Source organism: Ursus maritimus, unplaced genomic scaffold (genome assembly GCF_017311325.1).
Source record: "Ursus maritimus isolate PB19 unplaced genomic scaffold, ASM1731132v1 scaffold_26, whole genome shotgun sequence".
NCBI lineage: Eukaryota > Metazoa > Chordata > Mammalia > Carnivora > Ursidae > Ursus > Ursus maritimus.
Window position 1 is genome coordinate 10,035,268 of NW_024425119.1, and position 24,506 is coordinate 10,059,773.

Sequence of the window (24,506 nt, forward strand, 5' to 3'; positions counted from 1 at the left end):
CTTTGCTCATTTGTTTTGTTCCTGAAATTCCACATATGAGTGAGATCATATGGTATTTTTCTTTCTCTGACTTATTTCACTTAGCTTTATACTCTTTAGCTCCATCCATGTCATTACAAATGGCAAGATTTCATTCTTTTTTATGGCTGAATAATATTCCAGAGTGTGTGTGTGTATCACTTCTACATCCATTCATCACTGACGGACACTTGGGCTGCTTCAATATCTTGGCTAGAGTAAATAATGCCGCAGTAAATAGGGGTGCATGTAACCCTTTGAATTAGTGTTTTAGTATTTTAGGGGTAAATATCCAGTACTGTGATTCCTGGGTTCATAGGGTAGTTCCATTTTTAACTTTCTGAGGAACCTCCATACTGTTGTCCACAGTGGCTGCTCCAGTTTGCATTCTCACCAACGGCACGCAAGGGTTCCTTTTTCTCCACATCCTCACTAATGCTTGTTGTTTCTTGAGTCTTTGATTTTAGCCATTCCGACAGGTGTGAGGTGACATCTCATTGTGGTTTGGTTTGCATTTCCCTGATGAGGAGTGATGGTGAGCATCTATCTTTCCATGTGTCTGTTGGCCGTCTGGATGGCTTTTTTAGAGCAGTAAGTCTCCAGCACTTTCAACTGCATCTGTGCCTCAATTTCTTCATTGTAAAATAATAATAGAATTTATTTCAAAATACCATTTGAAGATTAAAGTATGAATATATGTTAATTGCTAAAAATAGTGCCTTTCTGGGGCACAGGGGTGGTTCAGATGGTTAAGCATCTGCCCTCAGCTCAGGTCATGATCCCAGGGCTTTGAGATCAAGCCCCGAGTCGGGCTCCCTGCTCCACGGGATCCTGCTTCTCCCTCTCCCCTGCTGTTCCCCCTGCTTGTGCTCTCTCGCTCTCTCTGCCAAATAAATAACAAAATCTTTTTTAAAAAAATAGTGCCTTTCTTAGAGCTTGACACTATACCAATGCTTGCTACTGTTATCTGGAGTAAATCATCAGTCATCTTTAGGCATCTAGAGATGTAGACCACATAAAAATGACCTTTTTTCCTGCTCATGTTACAGGAATATTGAGAAGATAAGGTTTCTATGTAAAATGTCAGCAACTGTCTAGACAGAATATCTGTTGTAAAGTTAATGAATCTCCTCAAATAAATCTATAGACAATCTGTATCCTAGGTCTGGAGGCTCCTTGGACATAGATTAGTTTGTTCCCAAGAGACAGGAGATATGAAAGTATCTTACAATCTATAGGAAGGAAAAATTCACCAATTATTATTATATTACTTTTCTACCACTTATCATCCTTAGAATAACTTACTACACAATAAATTCTCATCAAATACCCACTAAATTCAATATAATTTTATTTAATCTTTCATTTTTCACAAAGAGTAGTTGAGCCACATTAGATTCTCATCTTTCCTTATAATAAAGGCCCCTCTAAAATAAAGTAAAATAAAGCCCAATTCACTGAGGCAGTGGAAATCATTTAAATGAACCTAGAAGCCGATTATAAAAGGTGACCTCTGAAGGATAAGGTCTTTTAGGACGGGAAGGGCATGTTTTCATGTTTTTTGTTCTGTTTCGTTTTAATTTACCCTTGACCTGGAGTTTAAATGGTGGGCTTTTCAGTAAAATGGATTTTTCTAATTTTCTGCTGAACCGAGAGAAAGAAAATAGCACGGAAAACACAGTATAAGTTGAGTCCTGTGTTTGGTTTTCACAGCTGACAGCTGGCAGCTGGCAGCTGAATATAATAACTTGGAATGAAGGGGAAACAATAACAATTTTTAGTAGTAAAGACTGTTTGTCTTCAAGATTTTTCAGAGTATTGTCAGGGGACTATGTTTAGAGAAAGGATAGGAAGCATTTAATAACTCTTTTAAAAAAAAAGTACCATGAAACAAAAGGCAAACATCCTTCGGCTGATGTCATCCCATCAATGTGTGATGTGGTCTTTGCAAGTCAGAATCTTATCGACAGTGCAGCTGGCATAAGCTTCTACAAATTTCCTCAGTGGCAATACTGCTTTTCAGATAGATATTATGGGTGGAAGATTTTTTCCTACAGGTTGCTTTTGGTCCAAAATATCAAGATCTGTTTCCAGGCACCGGTAAGAGATTGGGCCTTGGCACTGGGATAACAAGTTTTAGATCTTGGTCTCACCAGTAGTAAATTGGATATCTTTGATCGATCTCATTGAGATCCAAGTTAGATTTAAAAAGGGGAATGGGGGGAAAGGAAACAGAAAACTCTGTCCTACAAACGTAAAGAAGCTTTGTTTACACTATGGGTAAAATGCATTAAGTGTGTAAAAAAGAAAAACATTAGAATAGTGATACAGATAGAATAATAATATTATTAGATCCTAAAAATCTATTCATCCAATGAACCTTGTAAAAAAGTTATATACAATTTAAATCATTATGAGGTTTTTTTGTATTCTTCAAGAATGACAAGAATCTCTTTACAAAGTATTTGACCCTCCAAATATTAAGGCCGAAACTGAGGCAATCTACTAGACTCTTCTACTTATTTGATAATTGCTTCTGTCCCCAAAGTAAAATCTCCCCTTATACTTCTCACTCTTCCTGCTATTGCAGGACTCATGACCTGTTTCCTGTTGATAAGTTTTAAGAGCTGGTTCAATATCCTCAGGAAAAGAAATAGCTCATTGTGTACTCTAGGGAACTCAGATCTACCAGGAAAGGCTATGTTCCTCGTTTGACTTTTCCTGAAATTTCTCCAGAATTACCTAAACACACAAGATCCTGGAAGAGAAAAATTCTTCTCAAGTCAAAAATTAATTCACGGAATACTACTCTTTCTGATTCTCCATGGAAAAATGTTCTCAGAAAATTATGTCATGATTATTTCCTACTCTTAAATTTTAAAAAAGTTTGTGGAGAAACCTTTGTGCCATACTATTCTTCTGTTCTTTGAAATATTTGCTCATATTGTGATTAGTGTTGTGAGTTTTGTTATACAGATGATGGGATTGAGGACAACAATGGAGAGAAATATGGTCATGAATAGTAAAAATGTCAGATAGATGCTATTTTTTCCCTCTTCACTATCTAAAGTGACACTTTCCAGGTTACAGATTTGAAGGGACTACTTCAAATACTATTCAACACCCACTCCCCAGGCAGCTAGACTCTTTAAAGCAATGGCATTTTAAGCGATACTTGTCATGCAACCCTGCACTAGACTCCAGTTATGTGGATGCCAGGGGTCAACACAATGTGTATCATGTCCCTATTTACAACTTAGTCCACAAAGTCATTTCTCTCTCCTCAGGTTAACCACATTTTCTTCCTGTAGTAATAAGACTTAAATTACATGTAACTGCTTAGCTGAAGTCCTCATCCACATTTCTTATTACATGCTTATCCTATTAACTTGCATCCATTAAATATCTGCACTCAGCACAGAAAATATTTGGTATTATCCACAGCTTCCCAATGTAAGTGTCTCTCTACAATTTACTAAAGAATACAGGTCTCCAAAAAGGGTTGTTTATGGTTGTGTGTGTTCCCCTATTTAAAAAAAATTACTAATTTTTTTTTACATATTTTTAATACTGTTTACATTTTATATTGCAATTTGGATTATAAAACTAATTTCACATTTACTTCATTTCAGCTAACAACAGCACCATGAGAAAATTATAAACATTTGCACTTTTTACTTACTGAAATAAGCTTAGTGAAGTAGTGATTCGCCCAATAATTGATCAGAATAAGAGATCTGAAACTCTCATTTTATGACCACAAATACTGTTCTTTTTACATGACACAATAAATCAACCAAAAATTTGTTCAACACTGAAGAAATTTCACAATCAACAGGAAAGTGAAAGGAAAACTCATAAGGAAGAAATCCATAAGCAGTGATTGCTAAGTAACACAGTCTCATGAAAATGAATACACAAATGTTCTCCTTATCATATGTTGGCTAATTTGATGTCATTTCATCATGCGATAGATGTTTACTGAAAATAAAACTGAAGCACTCTAGTTTTCACTGCTGAAAAATAAAGATTTGTAATAGATTATCTTCATGAGCATTAAACCCCTAAAATTAATTTCTCTATAAATCAACAAAGTCACTGGTTGTGATGATGTTCTTTGCAGTGGCCCCTGTTACGATTGTGCATCTTGGCATCCTGAGAAAGGGGACACCTACACAAGAAGCCAGTGACGTGTGCAGACGTCACAATCTCTCTTCCACTTTCCATGACCTGATTGGATAATTCGCCCTATTAAGATTTTATTTACTCATCTTTAGCCATGTGTGGATGAAAAGCTTGCCTCAAAGGATTTCACCTCAGGAAAGTGTTAAAATCATCTTCTTGAAGACAGCATGCTTCTCAAAGACTTATCTTCCTCAAATAATCAAATAATACTCTTAAAGTCCCTACAAACTCTCTGTAAGGCACCAACAGTCAAAACACAGATTGCTAACATATTTTGAAGAGCATCTCCACACTAAAATTTTCCCCAAGTCACAAATCTGTTCTCCAATCACACATATTTCACATTATTTATGTTTATTATTATTAAATTTTCAGTACCAGAAAGGCATAAACATGAATCAAATGGAAGAAAATAGGAGCTGAAACTAAACTATTATAGACCCATGTAAAGAGAATGACTTTGGCTCTGGTCGTCAATCCTTCTGAAGGGAGCATCAGGGCCAGTAATTTGGATATGGAACTGAGCTGAGAATATTTATTTAATGAAAGAAATTCCTAGGGAAAGGACACAATCATTGGAGTTGTTATTATTGTTGTTGTTGTTTTTAGAGAGAAGGAGAGAGAGATCGTGAGTTGGGAGGGGAAGAAGGAAAGGGAGAGAAAGAATCTTAAGCAGGTTCCACTCAGCACAGGACCCTCAGATCATGACCTGAGCTGAAATCAAGAGTCAGATGCCTAGCTGACTGAGCCACCCAGGTGCCCCAATTGTTGGGAGTCTTCAATGGATATGGGGAGATAGGTTCTTAAGAAGTTAAGATTCTAATAAAGAGAAGTATCCCAGTGGGAAGCAGGCCATAGACATGGCAGACAGGGGCTTTATTGAGAGACTAGGAAGGGAAAAGTATGGGGTGAAGCAAACAGAAAGAATTACTTATGTATTTAGGAGCACAGTATAGGAAATGATTGCTATTTCTCATAGACTACTTGACCTTTAGGGCAAAGAATGTCATGCACATTTATTTCGTCTACTTCAAATATGAAGGAAGACATGGAAACAAGGAGATGATACTAGATGCTGAGAAGGAAGAACACTAGAAAGTGATCTCTAAGTCAAGAAGATGGATTACAACTTTATGAGATTCTGGGACTGTTTGTTGGTACATGTGATTTCTTTGCAACTGGTAAATATATGCATGAACCTAAGCTCAGAAGTGCTGCGGATCTTGAACAGGAAACATGAAAATCCTTCTTGCACCAGTCAGAAAAATTGCCTTTCCTAATTTTTTTTCCATATTCCAATGTCTCAAATATCTTTTGCATTGACTTTACCTGGCTCAAAGTTTTTGCTGAATTGTTGTATAAATATAGATCACATGGGAGAAAAAAGGAACTGAAACCAAACTCTTACAGCTGCACATGAAGAGACTGACTTCTGTTCTGCTCTTCAATCTCCCTGAAGGGAGCTTGATGGTGGGAGAGTCCATCACCTGCGTGTAATGGCTCAGAGAAGCTAATGGAGGCTCTCAGGCTTCACTGTGGCCGCCCTTCTTTCACATGCACACCGCCTCAACTCTTTACAGTCCTTCGAGAAAGCCTTTCCATTGAGGATGGTCACACAGTCCCTGCTTCGTAGGCTGGTAAAATCTATTACAATCTCAAACCTTAAAGAAAAAAAAAAGTTTATTGAATCATAGTTTACTTTAAAATGAAATGTTAAATAACCAAAAACTACATAGGGAATACTCCTAGCTCAATAAAATTATAGATAGATATGCAGAATGAATTTACTGGAGAGATGGGGTTACCAAGCTCTTTCTTTTCAGTCCCTCAATATCCATACTTGTTCCTAGAAGCATTAGTTCATCTAAAACAACAAAAACTGTTTGTAACTCAAACTAAGAGGCATGTTATAATCCAAGTTTACCATATTTTGCCCTCATCTGAAAAATCATCTACCTTCTCTGTGATTCATTTTAATTAACTATAAAAATGGTTACATGGAGTAGGTCTTACCTCCTGGGAGAATAAATCCCATATGATACACAGAGAAGAAAGGTGTCTGTCCAAACATGGCTTCAAATCGTAATATATTTTAGTATAGATCCTATTTCAAAAGATAGCATGTGCAATCTTATCTAAATGCTCACATAAGTAAAACCAATTTTTAATAATATTGTTCCTGATAACATCAGTAAATCTATTCTCAGAGACTGTACTTTTTAAAGATTTTCTTTATTCATTTATTTGAGAGACAGAGAGGGAGCATAAGTGGGGGGAGGAGCAGAGGGAGAGCGACAAGGAGACTCCGCACTGAGCACAGGACCCTGAGATCATAACCTGAGCCAAAACCAAGAGTCAGATGTTTAACCAACTGCGCCACTCAGATGCCCCTCAGAAACTGTACTTCTAAAGATATGCACCCTATTACACTGCACAGAAAGCCAAGAAATCTGAGTTCTTACGTTATCTCTGCGTATTGATAAGTTGTGAAGTTGTGTGGTCTTAGACAAGCTACCATCACGATCTGGGTTTCAGTTTATTCACCCATAAAAGATCTCTTCCTTTCCTCCTCCTCTTCCTCCTCTTCCTTCTTTTCTCTCTCTCTCTCTGTCTCTGTCTCCCCCACTCAGCAAATTCCAAATACTTAATAATGCTCCAAGGGACTTCAGACCCTGAAATAAAAACTCCGAGAGCATCCAGAGAACCGTCCCTACTAAAGGAAGCACTATGCTTTACTTTTACACATCTGTGTGCAGCCTCCTACAAACATAGTATTCAAGACAAAGTGAAGGTTTGATGCTTATCGAAGCAAGTTGCTGAACTCAGTCACCCAAGCACAAGCTCCCTACTAAATGCCTTTCCCACAGAATGTTCTGAAGGCTTACAGTTCAGAGGAGTAAGGGGCTCCGTCGGTCCACAGCCAGGCTTTGCCACTGCCGTTGCGAGATAGCCCTGTCCAATAAGAGTAGAAAAACTCAGAGTAGCTCTGAGGCATGGCAAACTCCTGTGAAAGGCACACAAGAAGATCTTTAGCTTTAGAGATGTTATACTCTGTGTACACAGAGATGCGTAGGGCCAGCCGCACTTTTAACACGAAAACAGCACGTGAGTCCTGCCCCACACAGGTGATAGTACATTTGAGAGAAAAAGTGTCCGTGCTGCGGTCAGTTTGTCCAAGTTAAAGAACTTATCTTGTCTTAATAAGTTTGAATATATACTGATATTCCAAAACCAAGAATCACATCAACCAAGATTTATAAATGACCCATTATTTTCAAGTCACAGAGTAAACACTAAGATTTATATAAAAAATAGGGGGGGGCGATTTACAAAGAAAGTAATCTTTATAAATACATACAAAGGGACTGACCAGGAAGGAGAAGAGAATAATGAGTATACTTTAATGCAAAAAGAGGTAAGAGAAAATTTGGAAGGATGATTTACATCTCAGGCAAAGAAGAGGAGAAAGAGAAATTTTTCATATATATGTGTGCATGTGTGTTTATATTTTTGTATAGTATTTATATACACATATATAATTCCTTCTCTAATATCTATATTGAATTTTTAAAGATTTTATTTATTTATTTATTTATTTATTTATTTCTCTATTTATTTGAAGTGGGTGGAAGAGCAGAGGGACAGGGTCAAGCAGACTCCATGCTGAGCAGGGAGCCTGACTTGGGGCTTGAACTCACAACCCTGAGATCATGACCTGAGCTTAAATAAAAAATGAGACAACCGACTGAGTGAACCAGGAGCCCCTCTGTATTGAAATTTTTTAAAGTTACCTACTTCCTTCTATCTTGTCTTACTCTTTAACATAAATTATTTAAATTTATTATAATTATCAATTTTTATGTCCTTCCTTTTACTGTACTATGAGTTCCTTAAGGATACATACTTTGTTTTACAACCTCAACCCTTCTTATAATTAATGCCATACATTGGTTCAATGAAAGATTATTGGAAATAGATATGTAATTATCACTAAGCAATAGTCACCTAATAGGCATATCAAAGGAAGTGTAGTTGAAAATACTTCCAATTTATGGTAGACACCTCAAATTAAAAGTTCTAAGAATAAGTCATATGAAAATGACTTAAACATATACAAATCTTTGAAATGCATGAGATAAAATCACTATATAACTTTAACAATATTTCCTACCATTATATATAATACAATTCAATTATAATATACCTGAGTCAATATGTGCTAGAGGTGGAGGAAACAAAGAGAATAAGAAAAATTAGGTGGGCTTATGGTAGAACACATTGTCTCAGTCAAATAAATTACCTCCCTTTCTGCCTAAATTGAGCCATTGAGAAAGGTTAAAAAATATTATTTTAGTAGATGAGAGACATTGCAGAGTAGCATTCATCACAGATTTCAGAAAAGTGGGTAGGAATTATGATGTAACTAGAAGGATGTTAAGAGTTTGCATAGCGAGCTGGGCATTTATTTCAATTAAATAATCCTTTGTTGATAAACTACTCTGTACCAAGACTTCTGCTAAAACAAGGATCAATAAATAATGGTCACACTGCTTAAGGGATTAAATCCAAAAGTAATAATAAATATTTTTTAAAAGTGTGGGAACAATTACACAATTCTAAAAGTTTATCTTAATTGCATACACTTAAAATATGTCAATTTATAGTTTTATATTTGTGTCGACTGCCTATGTTAGGTCATAAACTTCTGGAGGACAAGATATTTATCTGGAGGTTATACTAATGATTTGATTAAATATTTTTCAATTAAAAGCTTTGTCCTTTTATAATGGAAGAACAGGAAATACTATTTTCATCTTTCTGACATTGCCTGAATATATGCCCTTCCTGCCCAAATCAAAAGAGGTATGAAATTAAGGAATTTTTTATTTGATTCCTGACTGATGGGGATTTTGAAGAGCTTCCTCTTTTTTTTTTTTTTTTTTTGGTGGAGAGCAGAACAGCTTTTCCATACTCAGGGAATCACTCAAAATAATAGGAGTAAGACCTTGATTGTGGTAAGTGCGAAAGTCTGGGGACATTGACTCCTTAGACTCTTCTTATCTAGCTCTTTTAAGGACCTCTTTTTGAGAATAATTCAAACACTGACCAGGATCTTACCAGCACTTCTTGTGTGTTTATCTTCAGCATGGTCGCATTCTCAGCAATGCAGAAATACTCACAGCCCTGCCAACTCTTGCTCTCTTTACAGAATCGGTAGCATTTGTCCCCATGCCACTTCCATTCTTCTGGACAAGGGCTGCATCTGTGCTCTTGGAGAGAAACCAAACTTAATGCTATTTTCTATACAGGTCTCCCATCTTTCCTTTCCTGAAATTATAAAGTACTTGATGACTTAAGTACTCTTAGTATTTAAAGTACTTTCTTTTCGATATTTAATTGCACAGGAATGATAACTATGAAAGTTTACCAAACACTCTCTATATGTCAGAAATTGTAATTGATACTGAGTATACAGTAAAAATCAAAACAGACACTGCCTGCTTTCATGGAGTTTGGAATCTAGCAATGAATGATTAGAACTTCCTTGCTTCTTGCCCTGTATAATTCAGCACACAGAGGATATTTAATGTCATAAAGAACTTTTCATATGTTCAAAAACTCATTATGCCTTGTATTTAAGAAACAACTGAAGCTTCCACAATTTTCTTCCTCAAAATCCTCTTATATAATTATAAAAGGATTTTTAATGCACTGTATACCAATAAGAGATGGACTCTCTTCTTATTCTAAACACAAGTAAATAAAATTTTAGAAAAAAAGACATAAATACTAAGCAAGGTATGATTTAGAATGGTAAGTCTCCATGTGTCAGAAACTTGGATTACCTTTTGATGACATGGCACCCAACAAAGAAAATATACAGTGGGTTGTCAGAAACACAAGAAGAAAAAACAAAACTATATGAAGTGGTAGATGTATTAATTATCTTGACCTTGATAATCATTGTATAATGTATGTGTATATCAAATCATCACATTGTACACTTTAAACATATACAATTCCATGTATCAATTATTCCTCAATAAAGTAAAAAAAAAGAAAGAAAGAAAGAAAGAAAATTGTGACCAGTGAGATCATTCATCATGTGGGGAAGAATCACTTAGAGAAGTGGAAATGTGCCTGTGGGTGTTATTTTACTGGGTAACCACACAATCTGGCCTTCTGGTTAGTGTGGGAAGTGGAAGAGGAAGATTCATCCTAATTTTAAGTCCCTGAAAGAAAAAATGTGGCAACTTAGAATGTATGTTGCTTCCTATGCATGCAAGATGAGCAGAACAGAAGGGAGGGCTAACATGAATAGAGTTAGGCACTAAGAAACGCAAAAACGACAGGAGGAAAAGGCACAGAAATGCAGTGATGCTTCCAGTCTTGTCCAGCCATGGTTATCAAAGCATGGTTCATCTCCCACTGGCATTGCCATCATTATTGAAATGCTGATTTATGGTACCCAGACAAGGCACAGTGGATTTAAAAACCTGTAATTTGATTTCGTTCATCAGCATTTTTAACCTGATCCCATATGATTCTTAAAATGTGAGAACTTTTATGAGCTCATTAACTTCTTAAGGAGAAAAAAATTTATGAACGCCTTGGAAAAATATATACTACTGTTAGGTTTTTATGTGCCGAGGTAAATTGAGAAATAACCCTGTTTTTTATTTATTTGCAGTATTATTTTGGTTATTCGAAGTTAATTGCTTTTATTATTTAAAATGTCTGAATTTGGGGGTGCCTGGGTGGCACAGCAGTTAAGCATCTGCCTTCGGCTCAGGGCGTGATCCCGGCGTTATGGGATCGAGCCCCACATCAGGCTCCTCTGCTGTGAGCCTGCTTCTTCCTCTCCCACTCCCCCTGCTTGTGTTCCCTCTCTCGCTGGCTGTCTCTATCCTGTCGAATAAATACATAAAATCTTTAAAAAAAAATGTCTGAATTTGAAGAATCCCTTTATATATTACAACACAGACGTATCCGAACTAAATGACCTCAATAACTGGGGATGACCTGGGTGCCCAAATTCTTCGTGAAGTTTGCCTGACAACTAACTCACTAACTTGTGACTCCCAGGCACCCGGATGGGAAAGCCAGCTCTATACTGACAGCTAGCCTGAGGGCAGAGGGACTCACCTCCACTTTTGTTATAGAGTTCACGACACAGGTTTTCAGCCACGCGCTGCAGGGTTTCCGCAAGCTTCCTGTGCTTGGTTTGGAGAGATTGCAGCTGTCGGGAGAGATTCCCCAATCTTTCTTCCTTGTGAGAAATGCTGTCTTGCTGAGTATTGGAAAGCTGGTAGAACTGAAAAACTAACCCAGGTTACCAAGTCAGACTGGCCAGCTGATTTCTTCATTTCTATTTCTACTTTTTACATATGGGGAAGACAAAACATTGTATTGTTTAAGATCTCATCCTCTGAGATTTCAAATTGCCTGTGTTCAAATTTGAACTGAAGCACATAATAAATTGCATTGTCTCGGGCAAATTAATGTCACTAAGTCTGTCTTTTTATCTGAAAATGTAGAATCGTAGTCACAGCTTCTAATTTCAGGACTAAATTCCTTAACCATATTTACTGCTCAATAACGATTTTGTGTATACTCCTAAACCACTGCTTAACCTAAAACCACAAATCCATTTATCTATTGATTATTATATTGAGTATTGACGATGTACCATATATTGTTATCTCATTCATTCATTAAAATAGTTATATTATCATTTCCATAGTTTTATAACTTCTAATTGGGCTCAGTGAAAACAAGCAAATTCCTTAGTATCACTTGGCTAGAAAATGTCAACAATTAGGTTTAAGCTCCAGATTTCTAAGTCTAAGTAGAGAAATCTTTCATGAATCATGAAAGTTGCTTTATATCCCTAAAAAGAATGGTGGTTGTGAAACAAATTATATCAAAATGAAGTAAAAATTGGGGGGGCCATGGTGGAAACACTAAGAAATCTATCTTTTTAATTTTAAAAAGTTACAATAACAAAGGAAAGTTCTAACATTTCCTAGAAAAACCAAATGTTTGACCTGCTCTTCAATGCAACCTTTTACCTTGAGCCACCTTCTTCAACTGCTCAGGAAACATTACTGCAGGGTCTCAATCTCATGAAGCAAATTCACCCACTTCCTTTTTTTTTAGTTTTTGAATATGTCTACTGGTTTGAAATTTAAAGACTTTTCCACAGGCATTTTTTCTTGTTTGGTTTTCACAAGATTCTGCAAAATGATTCTATAATTTCCTGTACTCTTTGAAACATACTGTAGAAATTAAGGACCTAGTCCATTCTCCTTATATTGACGGAGTAGATATAAATGAAATCTCTTCACTCTGTATTAGCTGCTGAGCCATGCATACTAAGAGCAAAAGCCATAGCCTGTACTCTTTTGTAAAATGAAAGAGGGCTAAATCATGCATTCATTAAAAATTGCTAATTTTAGGGGCTCAGTTGGTTGAGCATTGGACTCTTGATTTCAGCTCAGGTCATGATCTCAGGGTCTTCAGATGGAGACCCTAGTGCTGCTCTATACTCAGCGTGGATCCTGCTTAAGATTCTCTCTCTCCGGCTCCCTCTGCCCCTCCCCCTCCACAAACCCTCTGGCTGCCCTCCTCAAAAAAAAAATTTTTTTTAATTGCTGATTTTAAATATTGACATGTAAACAAACAAAACCTGCTTATCTCAAACAGAATGTAAAAGTCTAGCTGGCAAGTGATTGCTGTATTTTAATGCTTCTTTCACTGCTCGTCATTTCAATGAGTACTTTAGAGTAAGGAACACTGAATTATCCACAGGCTCCAGAATTAAAGTAAAAAAAAAAAAAAAATCCATAGCAAGTATTTCTCATCCTAGATAAACCTTAGTCAGAGCGAGGACTTACACACAAGCCCCAGGGCTAACAGGCCAATCAGCAGCACCAAACACAAAGTCAGCAGGGTCAGGGCCACTGGACGCCAAACTGAAGAGGGAGGCCGGCGCCCTGCAGGGAACAAAGAGAAAAAGGCAAGATTTCCCTTTTTCTTTCTCATGGATCCATTCCACCAGCAAGTCAGAAGAGCTGGTTCTGGGAAAGAGCAACAAACAGTAAGCAGGGGCTAGAGAGCACTCCCTCTGTCCTCACAGACGCTGTCAAAAGGCTCAATGCCAAGCCTCCCTTCCACAGCGGGATTCCCTCGCAAGCCCCGCCCATTTCCATAGCCCTGACCCTCAGTTCTATTTAGCACCTAATCAAGTTATGCATTGCCCTTATATTTATAAGATTGTTTGCATAACCTCCTTTCTGTCAAAATTCAGGTTATGAAAGACATGGAAATGCCCGAACGGGGAACAATTTTTCACATCATCAGGGAAGAGATGAAATTAATTTGTTGTTAACTTTTGCAAAACACCTCCCCACCGCGTTCCGTATGTGCTTCTTCTGAAAAGAAAATTGCGTATCAGTAATGAGGAATGATCGTTTCACTGTTTCCTTGTTGGGATTTCTTTGTTGAAAGTCCCTCTTTTATAAGGATTTTGCCCATTCGTTTTCAATCTCTGCAAAAATGGATTATAAAGAGACATGATCATCGATTTCTGGAGGATGGATCTAAGCTATCTCAATTTTGAACAGTTAAATAAATGCCACACCCCCACGAGTTTGCCTTGTGCTAATTGCAGAGGCTCTATGGAGTCAACAGTGAACCCATCACCTAGTGAAGTTAGCTGTCAACCTAAAAGACCTGTGACATTAGACTAGGAAGACCCTCCCTCCCCCCCCCAACCCCTCAGGTGCATGTAGCATGTAGCATTGTGATCAAAATGAAACAAAGGGAGAGCAACACCCTCAAAAAAACTGAAGTCTCCAAGACCTGTGTTTCACTTCATTGGGAATTGAAGTCATGTTCTAACACAAAATGATTAAAGATAATATAAATTCATTTCCTCTTTAGCAAAGTCCTCTCTATAATGTAGTCTAGGTATAGAAATTTGTGTTACGCATTATTTCCAAGTGAGGAATGATAAGTGGGAAAGACAGTATAGAAATGGAAAATGTGATTGCTCTCCTTTGTAATTTATAATCTAGTAGGAAAATAAGGAAAAATCATGGAGCAGACATTGACAACAATATATTTTAAAATGTGAATCTTGGGGCGCCTGGGTGGCTCAGTCGTTAAGTGTCTGCCTTTGGCTCGGGGCGTGATCCCCGCGTTCTGGGATCAAGCCCCACATCGGGCTCCTCTGCTGGGAGCCTGCTTCTTCCTCTCCCACTCCCCCTGCTTGTGTTCCCTCTCTCGCTGGCTGTCTCTCTCTCTGTCAAATAAATAAATAAAATCTTTTTTAAAAAATTTAAAAAAAAATAAAATGTGAATTTTATTTTCTCTTAATAATCATCTCTGTTAAAAACTTTCAATGGATTGCATTACAGTTAGAATAAAATCCAAATCACTCTTTGTGAAGATTGAAGTTTCTCTTTTTAACAAATTTGAAATTTGGTTATGTTATTTCCCAACTTAAAAACTTCCAATAGCTTTTTTGCACTTAAAATTCTACAAGAGTCTTTTTCCTCTAGACCCAACCTAGTTCTTTCACGCTTTTCTGAACTACTTCCCCCCCACACACACACTCAAATGTTCCACGCACAGTGGCTGGCCTCTGTTTATCCTTGAAACAAACAAGCTTGTCTCAATCCTAGTAACTGTTAGTTCTGCCTCTGCCCTGCGTTAATTAATTAATCCTCAGAGCAGTTGTTGGTAGGCTACTCCCTGTTACTCAGCTTTCCGTTTAAATATGCATCCTTGGGAGAGTTCCATGAGTTCATTTCTAATACATAACCCTATTTTCATGGCTTTCATTTGTTTGTTTTCATCTATTGCAAGTACATTCCATGAAAACAGCGATCTTGTCTACCTTGTTCACCAGTGTATTTCCAGTATTGAAAGTAGTGCCCTGCACATAAGGGCTGAATACATATTTGAATGAGTAAATGAATGAAGAATGAAATTGTGAAAACTTAATATGACTTAAACTATGTCATTTTTACAGAGGATTATCTAAAGTTAAACTTTGTTGATTGGTTTTTGTTTTTTTTTTTAATCTATTGAACTTTCAGCAGTATTTCTGAGAGCAGAAGGTGGACTCGGCTAAATTCATCTTCTAGCCATAATGGTCTCTAGTCACTGACTTGTATGACATTCTGAATCATGAACAGATATTGGAGAGATTTGCTCTCTCCGCTGTTTCCTTCAGTGAGCTGGCCTATGAGGTTTGGTCTAAATTTTCCTGGAAATTGTTGGCTTCTCAAGTCATTGACCTTAAGAGTATCTCAAATCAGCAGAACATAAAATAACAAGATCAGAGGGCAGAATACAGCTTAAGCTAAACACTCGCTCCAAACCCTGAGTCTCTTGAAAGTTCTATGTAGCCCAAGAAACTTAAATAGGTGGATGGTTCTAGATTCCAGAAGTACAAATGCATATGTGGACCCATATGTGGCTTTATTTTTCTCCATATGTCTTATTATGATCAAATATATTATATGTCTTGCTCATTTCTTTTGGTTTATAGCTGTCTTACCCCAGTAGAAAGTAAGCTCCTTTTAAAGAAGGTTATTATAGTCTGTTCGGTCACTAGAAAAACATCAGTTCTAGCACCTAGAACATCGGATGGAAGAAGCTCAATTAACGTTGAATGAATATGTCAACCATATGTAAATATCTGTATGACTATCTACCCCTGCTCAAAACTATTTATACTAGTATACATCCGAAAGGCATAAACTATTTTTTTAAATATTTTATTTATTTATTTGAGAGAGAGAGAGAGCAAGCACAAGCAGGAGGGACAAAGGGAGAGGGAGAGAGAGAATCTTGAGCAGACTCTGTGCTGAGCAGAGCCAGATGCTGGGCTCGATCTCATGACCTTGAGATCATGACCTGAGCCGAAACCAGGAGTCGGATGCTTAATCAACTGAGCCACGTGGGTACCAGGCAAAACTATTTTTAAAATGTTGTTCCTTTTTATAATTGATATTTCCCTGGTCAAAATTATAAATAATAAGACGGTAGAGGAAAAGAACAACCATGGAAATCAACCAAATTATCCCTTAAGAAATCTGCTTTTCCTCATGTAATACTGGGGCAAGAGAGGTGCTGATCTTCTGCGCAAAGGATCAAAAAAAATAATCTTAAATTCTTACTGTAGAATGAAGACACGGACTTAAGGAATTAGAATATTACTTAATAATAATTATATCCATGTAAACAATAAATACATCATCCTTCCTAAAGTTGTCTCTAGGACAGAAGATGAAAGAAGTACAAGATATTTTCTGCTAAGGAACACAGTTTTAAAAATTCCCTTCTATGGAATCATCTTTCCTTGGTCATTTGGAAATTTTTCTACTCTGACTCTCTTCTCTCTGTCTCCTTCTCTTCCCTCCTCCCTCCTTCCCATTCTCCCTCCCTGACTCCCTCTCTCAATATTCACAATCTTTCTGTTTTATCTCAGGACCCAGAAAAACACAACCCTAGAGTTTCCATAGTAGATATGGTCATTTCCTAGGAACCCTGGCTTCCATGATGGAAAGACCATAGACATGAAAGTTTCACTTAAAAAAAAAAAAAAACTATAGAAAAAAACTGAGGCTTGTTGGAGGGGAGAAGATTGGGGGGGGTAAGTGGGTGATGGGAATTAAGGAGGGCACTTGTGATGAGCAGTGGGTGGTGTATGGAAGTGATGCATCAGTAAATTCTATACTTGAAACAAGAAAAAAGAAAAAGTGAAACTTTTTTTTTTGATGCTGTTTTTCTAACTATAGGTTTAGTATCCCTAAGTTTTACTCCAAGTGCCTTGATCATAATGAGGTCTCTCTCTAGGGACCACCCCCACCCTAAAATAAGAAAAATAAGCTGCCTGGGAGGTGTTTCAGTTTGGCTTGGCTTTATTGTGGTTTTATTTTTTGGAAGAGAACTCCTTTTCTGTCTCCTGAGGCATGTTCAGAAAAAGGTGTGGACAGGGCAAGGAATGACATAAACATCCTTAGGAATAATAAGATACATATAGAAAAAAAAAACATTCCTGTATCCTTTTACTATAACTATATTATAAAAGGCTCCAGCGCTAAGGTCAAGTTTTGAACACAAATTCCTTTGTAGGTATAAGAAACTTTGCAGATGAAGAGTTGTCGTAGTTGACCAGTTACTCTTCATCAGGCATCAGAGACGGGAAATTTGTACACCTCTATTTCCAGAGCCTAGGAGAAATGAAACATATTTTACCAGATGTAGTCTATTAATATGACTCTGAAATAGAAAGCATAATAGAAGCTGGAAAAGACACAGAGACTTCATTTTTTTTTTAAGATTTTATTTATTTATTTGAGAGAGAGAGAGAGCCCGAGCAGGGGGAGGGAGCAGAGGGAGAGAGAGAGAAGAAGACTCCAGCTGAGCAGGGAGCTCCCTGCAGGACTTAATCCCAAGACCCCAGGATCATGACCTGAGCCACTCAGGTGCCCCGAAAAGGACACAGAGACTTTAAATAATTTGCACAAAGCCACGTCACAAACTAGGAGCAGAGCCAGGATTAAATTGTCATGTTTAACCCCACACTTTGTATACTTCCTCTTGACTAGGACTCACAGACAAATGGGGACTAAACTGTGACAAAGTGCATAATATTTCAGAAATTACTTTTAGTATTTTTTAATCATGAGATATTGCTGATTGGATATCTGACTTTGGGTATATTTTAAAATTTTAAATGTTGTCTTTTTAGCAACTTCTCTTTGTTTCCTTAATCCTCACATAAGGCACATAATAAATCTTCTCCTAGGAGAATATTCAAGGTTCCATGAGTTGAGAGTATTTTTCAGTGTTTGTGAAATGCAGGTTTTCTTTATCTTATGAGTGTATTTTAAATATTTGATATTTTCATTCTCTCTAAAAGTAAATGGGTGTTATTCTTCCTATAATTACAAAGGAATATACATCCAAAAATGTATAAGCTATTTCCAGACTATCATCAAGTTTTCAATTCACAGCACTTAGAAAGTCAAATATAGGGGTGCCTGGGTGGCTCAGTCATTAAGCGTCTGCCTTCGGCTCAGGGCGTGATCCCGGCGTTCTGGGACCAAGCCCCACATCAGGCTCCTCCGCTGGGAGCCTGCTTCTTCCTCTCCCACTCCCCCTGCTTGTGTTCCCTCTCTCGCTGGCTGGCTCTCTGTCAAATAAATAAATAAAATATTTTTTAAAAAGTTAAATATATATATATATAATTTTTTATATTTAAAAGTCAAATATATATATATGTATGTATGTATATAAATTTAGCTGAGTCCCAATTAAGGAGTTTCATTTACATCCCAGTTAAGGAGTTTCATTTATGAAATATAATTTAAAAATAGCATCACTATTAATAATGATTGCTAACACTCCTTGAGTTATTAAGATAAATGCCTTATCTGCATTATCTCATATTGTACCACACCCTAGTTGCTTCTGTGGTCTCCTACATATACCCAATAGCACTACATAACATTTTCTTATAATTGATTCAAATTATTCCTTCCACCTCTTTAAGCACCTAAAAATAGGGTCTCCCCATAAATACAGAAAACAAATGGATGGTTACAAGAAAGGAGGCAGGTGGGAGGATGGACAAAATGAGTGAAGGGGAGTGGGAGGCACAGGCTTCTAGTTATGGAATGAGTAAGTCAAGGGATAGAAGGAACAGTGTAGGGGGCGCCTGGGTGGTAGAGCGGTTAAGTGTCTGCCTTCGGCTCAGGGCGTGATCCCGGCGTTATGGGATCGAGCCCCACATCAGGCTCCTCCACTAGGAGCCTGCTTCTTCCTCTCCCACTCCCCCTGCTTGTGTTCTCTCTCTCGCTGGCTATATCTCTGTCGAATAAATAAATAAAATCTTAAATAAAAAAAAAGAAATTTATAAATATAAAAAAAAAGAAGGAACAGCGTAGGAAATATAATGGATGGTATTGTAAGAGTGTTGTAGGGTGGTAGATGGTAGCTACACTTGTGAGCACAGTATAATGTATAGACTTGTCAAGTCACTATGTTGCATAACTGAAACTAATGTAACATTTTGTGTCAACTATACTTCAACAAAAAAAAGGGTCTCCTATGCCTACCATGCCACTTGATATTAAGTAGGTATGCACTAAAGATTTGTTGAATCAATTTATGCTATGACACTTCAATGAAGGGTTTATGCTTTAGCTGAGGAAATGAAACTAAAAAGCTAGAAAAATTTGAGAATATTGTAATTAATGTAAATAGGGGGAAAGTAGAACTTGAATTTATCATCAAAGGGCTTTTCTTTTTTTTCTTAAATCCAAATAGATTTTCATATTCTTTTGATAGGTTTATATTTAGATTTTGGTAGGAATTTTAGCTTATGAGTGATTTTATTCTTTCTCTCCCTGGTATATTATTATTGGGATGTGTTTTTGTTGCACTTCTTTTCAAGCTATAATTAAGTTAGAATCTCACATCTTAAAAAAATAATTTTAAAATGTATTCATGGAAACTCATAATACCTCAGATGTAACACTTTATCTTTTCTTTTTATAGCTGGCTTCTCAAAAAGAGAGAAATTAAAAAAAAAAAAGAAAGTGACAAAGTATTTATTTTCCTATATAACTATGGGCCTCTCAAATCCCTGCTATTAAAAATTACCAGTAATCTATTTTTCTCCTTATTGCTAAAGCAATAAATTGTTTTAACCTTCCTGTTACTTGAACTTTCTGCAGTATTTATTGGTTATTATTTTAAAAATTCACTATTTATTACCACTGACTTTTCCGTCTCACATGAAGTTATTGTTTCTTGGGTTCCTTAATGACTCTCTCTCCTGGTCCACTTCTACCACTGTCTACCATTCATTCTTAGTAGCTTTTATTGAAATCTCTCAGTCATCCCTCCCTTCAGTTGGTATATTGCCTAAGATTCTCTCCTTGGGACTCTATTCCTTTGGGCTTTTTGTCTTTTCATTTTATGTTCTCATCTTCAGTGATCTTGCTCATTCTCAGAAAATTTAATTCCTACCAAAATGTCAACAATCCTCACATACAAATGTAGCTCAGAATCCTTACTTGCTCCCCACATGCAGCACATACAAGTGTCTTTGGGCAACTCCAACTGCACCTTCCTTCTCTCCCAGGCATCTCAAACTCAAACTGGACTCATGCTCATTCCTATCCCTCCTGTAGCCCCTATATCAGTTATCGGCAGCACCATCTACATAACACCCGATGGAACCTTGTCAACCTATGTTCTTTCTTTCCGTGTTTTCCCACTTGTAACCAGCCACCAGTTCTTTAATCTACCTCCTCAGCATCTGATTCCTCCTCCTCATTCCCATACTACTTCAGTTCAGATTCCTCTAAGCTCATGCTTAGATTAGGGCAAAATAACTAGCTATTAGCTCATCCAGTTTCCTACTTCTTCAACTCATCCTCCTCATTGAAGCCAAGATGGTCTTCCAAAAACACAAAATTCATTATGTTACTCCCTGTTTAAATTCTTCTGTGAGGGGCGCCTGGGTGGCACAGCGGTTAAGCGTCTGCCTTCGGCTCAGGGCGTGATCCCGGCATTATGGGATCGAGCCCCACATCAGGCTCTTCTGTTATGAGCCTGCTTCTTCCTCTCCCACTCCCCCTGCTTGTGTTCCCTCTCTCGCTGGCTGTCTCTATCTCTGTTGGATAAATAAATAAAATCTTAAAAAAAAAAAATAAATTCTTCTGTGAGCTCATTTTACAGACTTAGAATCAAAATACCTGAGTATGATATAATAGGCCCTTTAAAACTTTCCATACTTCTCGTCAGCTTCCTCCCTCTCCAACTCCACACATCAGCCAGAACACATTGCTTATTGTTCTCCAAAAACACAAAGTTACTTAAGACCTCCATGGCTTTTCTCTCATGTATCTATCTGACTCTGCCAGGCCAGCCCCTTAAACCCTCCCATTTTTGCTTTCATATAATGTGGAACATCTTCAAGTCAACTCAACTCCATGGCCTCCCTCAAACCTTTCCTGATCTCCTCCACCCCTACCAGATAGAAGTGACCAAGCTCTCCATTGTATCATGTATATACTTTCCATCGTGGCACCTTATCATACTTACTGCATAGCTAAGAGTTGTATGAGACTTTAAAGTTTCCTTATAAACAGGAATCATATTATATTTGGCATTAGACCCTTGGTTTACAACGCACCTGGCACAACATGAACCTGAGCATAACATGAACATGAATATTTCTTTGGAAAGAAGGTATGAGGACGTTGTCTTTCACTTTTCCTTTTTATCTTCTGAATTGTTTAACATTTTTAAAGATGAATGTAACTTTTATATTGAAAAATGAAAATCTAGAAAATAAATGAGCGTACGTAATTTATTTCTATTAATTCTAAAGAAAAAAATTAACTTTCCAGTCATAATGGTGCCACAATATTACGTAGAATTTAAATCTTCTGCATTGCCAAAATATTCGTGCAGTGAGTCTTGCTCTGTTATTCTTAATAGCAAAATTATATCAAATCATTTTTCTAAGAAATGACTAAACTTCTGTACTGACATCCCTCTACATATTTGCGTTATCACAAGATGAAAAGAAGGTATCATACCTGTAGGGTAAAATAACTATTTTCAGAGGTTTGCCTTCAAGACACTTCTTTGTAACCTCTACTCCTGCTGTTCCAGTTTCCACTTCTTACGGAAAGATTGCCAGATGTTTTGGTAAGTATTTTATCCTGCCCCGCCTACCTCTCTGCCCTTGAGCTCAGTAGAACTTATTTGTACACTCTGTCCCTGATTACGTTGACCACCAAACCTTGTGAGAGTTCCTGGCTCTAGTCAAAGGTGAAAAATGAAGTTATACACAAGCCACTTAAAACCACAGCCCTGAGAGCTGATTCTTCAAAGGATTTGTTGGAGGAAAACATAACGTATCTTATTACACATATCCGGTGACTACAGAAACTGACGTCCCAAAGTTGACATTTGCTTCACACGAAGGAGACTGGAAGTCCCCAGTATCTTTTTACAGCTTAATAGTTTGGTAAAAAGAAAAAACAAAATAAAATAAAGTCACATCAGTGAGTCTCAGGTGGTGATCACTCAGTGAATAGAAAGGGAATGGAAAGGTTTAACAGGGGAAAAGGAACAAAACCTAAAAGCTATATGATAAAGAAGAAGTGGAAGAGAACCGTGAAAAGGTATGTACCCAGATTTATAGAGGTGAAGAAAACCTGTGTGTGGTCAAAAGAGAAAGGCCATAATAAGATAGAGTCGAATGAGAATCTCTCTGATGCTGACTGACACAAAAACAGAACACTTAGGAATTCTCGAAGAGTGGAATATTGAAAGAAAATGCACATTTCTGGTATGTCTGCAATACGCCAAGGACTTTACAAACTTATACGCCAACCACCTTATAAGAGAGGTGTTTGAATTGAATTATAAAAATATTTAATTTGTTACGTTTAGCTTCCAACTCATACTTTCATTTCCAATAATTCACGTTCTGACACAGTAATAAAATTTTTTTTTCAGTCCCTACAAGAGAGAATTCACATCCATAGAGAAGTATCTTATTTCCTGGGCACCTCAGCCAATGTAGGGCAGAAATGTGCCTTGAGTTCTAGTGGAAAGACCTCGCAGTAGAACACAAACAGGACTAGGTTCTAACCCCAGGTGTGCTGCTTACAAACTGTGATACTGGGGACGGCTGGGTGGCTCAGTCTGTTAAGCAACTGCCGTCAGCTCAGTTCATGATCCCAGGGCCCTGGGATCGAGTCCCTCATCAGGCTCCCTGCTCAGCGGGGAGCCTGCTTCTGCTTCTGCCTGCTGCTCCCCCTACTTGTGCTCTCTCTCTCTCTGACAAATAAATAAAATCTTAAAAAAAAAAAAAACTGTGATATTGGACAAGTTACTTAAATATTCTGGGGCCTCAGTGTCTTCATTTATAAAATGTTACTGATAATAAACATGTATATAGTGAGTATTACGTGCCTAGAATTATTTTAAGCCCTTGTATATATAAAGCGCCTCTCATAAGATAGAGTGTAAGGTTAATAAGTTATGTTTTTTTTTTAAGATTTTATTTATTTATTCGACAGAGATAGAGACAGCCAGCGAGAGAGGGAACACAAGCAGGGGGAGTGGGAGAGGAAGAAGCAGGCTCATAGCGGAGGAGCCTGATGTGAGGCTCGATCCCATAATGCTGGGATCACACCCTGAGCTGAAGGCAGACGCTTAACCGCTGTGCCACCCAGATGCCCCAATAAGTTGTTTTATATATATATGCTGAGTTGCCCAGGAAATAAGATCCTTCTCTATGTATGTGAATTCTCTCTTCTGTGGACTGAAAAATAATAAAAGGGAATGGGATGGGATATAATTGCATCTGAGACCACTATTTAGATCATCAAATCACAGAATTTTAGAGTTAAAGGACCTACGAAAGCATGTACTTTAATCCCGCCCCCCATTTCACAGATGATAAAACCCAACACGACTCTCTTAAAGCATCACAACTTCAAGATGCATGATCATGACCGCAAAATACCAGGGTTGGTGTATCTGCTTGGAAACCTCCCTCTAAAACATGAGTTCAAAACTAGCAAAAAGATAGCCTTTATAAATCCAAGTTTCCAGATCAAATCACAGCTGATAAATAAAAGAGCATTGGATCTGGCCTTCACAGGAAGCCAGGAAGAAGCAGGAACACTGCTTTAATTCTATGTACAGTCTCACTTTCGTATACTATACCGACTTGGTAAAACAACACACCCTCGACTGCAAACCACTGTGCCAACAACAAAATCTTAGAAAAACAAACATCTGTGTATATACTGAGCTTAATTTTTCAGATGTTCCTATACATGGCACACGGGTTGTGGAAAATGCAGTTACACATAAGTGTAAGTCATGAAAACACTTTCTCTTTCCCTCACTTTGCACATTCCTCAGAGAGAGAATTCATCTCAGATATTGCTCAAGAGACTGACCAATTTAGACTGCCAGAGACAGAGTACCTGTGTGCCCAGCCTCTGGCCGCTGGGTTGTAGAGGAGGTTCGAGACTGCACACTCCTGAGGGTGTCCCCATCGAAGTCCAGCATGTCCCTTGTGCTGCTGTACTTGGCCTGCATCCGGACTCCTGCAGGGGTGCGGTTGAGCTGCAGTTTGATTGCCCCCAAGCTGCGTAGCTACTGTGAGACAGCGTAGGAACCGCGGCGCTGAAAGTCATTCCTAATGTTCTTCTCTCCCAGCGAGTAACGGGGGAAGCCTCTGA

General features: G+C 37.7%; 1 protein-coding gene and 1 long non-coding RNA gene across 3 annotated transcripts; both read right to left on the bottom strand.

Moving 5' to 3' along the window:
* Positions 1-604: 604 nt before the first annotated feature.
* CLEC1A (C-type lectin domain family 1 member A) lies at positions 605-24,506 on the bottom strand. 2 transcript variants are annotated; one of them, XR_570191.2, is made up of 7 exons: positions 24,249-24,506; positions 13,101-13,199; positions 11,350-11,526; positions 9,322-9,473; positions 7,089-7,207; positions 5,612-5,864; positions 605-650 (listed from the first exon to the last, which is right to left on the bottom strand). XR_570191.2 is itself a non-coding variant. In XM_008697463.2 (6 exons), exons 1-6 carry the CDS (start codon positions 24,361-24,363, stop codon positions 5,714-5,716), a joined length of 813 nt encoding a protein of 270 aa, XP_008695685.1. In that variant the 5' UTR covers positions 24,364-24,506; the 3' UTR covers positions 605-5,713. The 2 variants fall into 2 exon arrangements, 1 of the variants encoding a protein (XP_008695685.1); XM_008697463.2 differs by having other exon boundaries at positions 605-5,864.
* LOC103669136 lies at positions 17,269-22,391 on the bottom strand. Its single transcript, XR_570190.2, has 2 exons — positions 21,837-22,391; positions 17,269-17,450 (listed from the first exon to the last, which is right to left on the bottom strand). It is a non-coding gene; the product is annotated as an uncharacterized LOC103669136 (long non-coding RNA).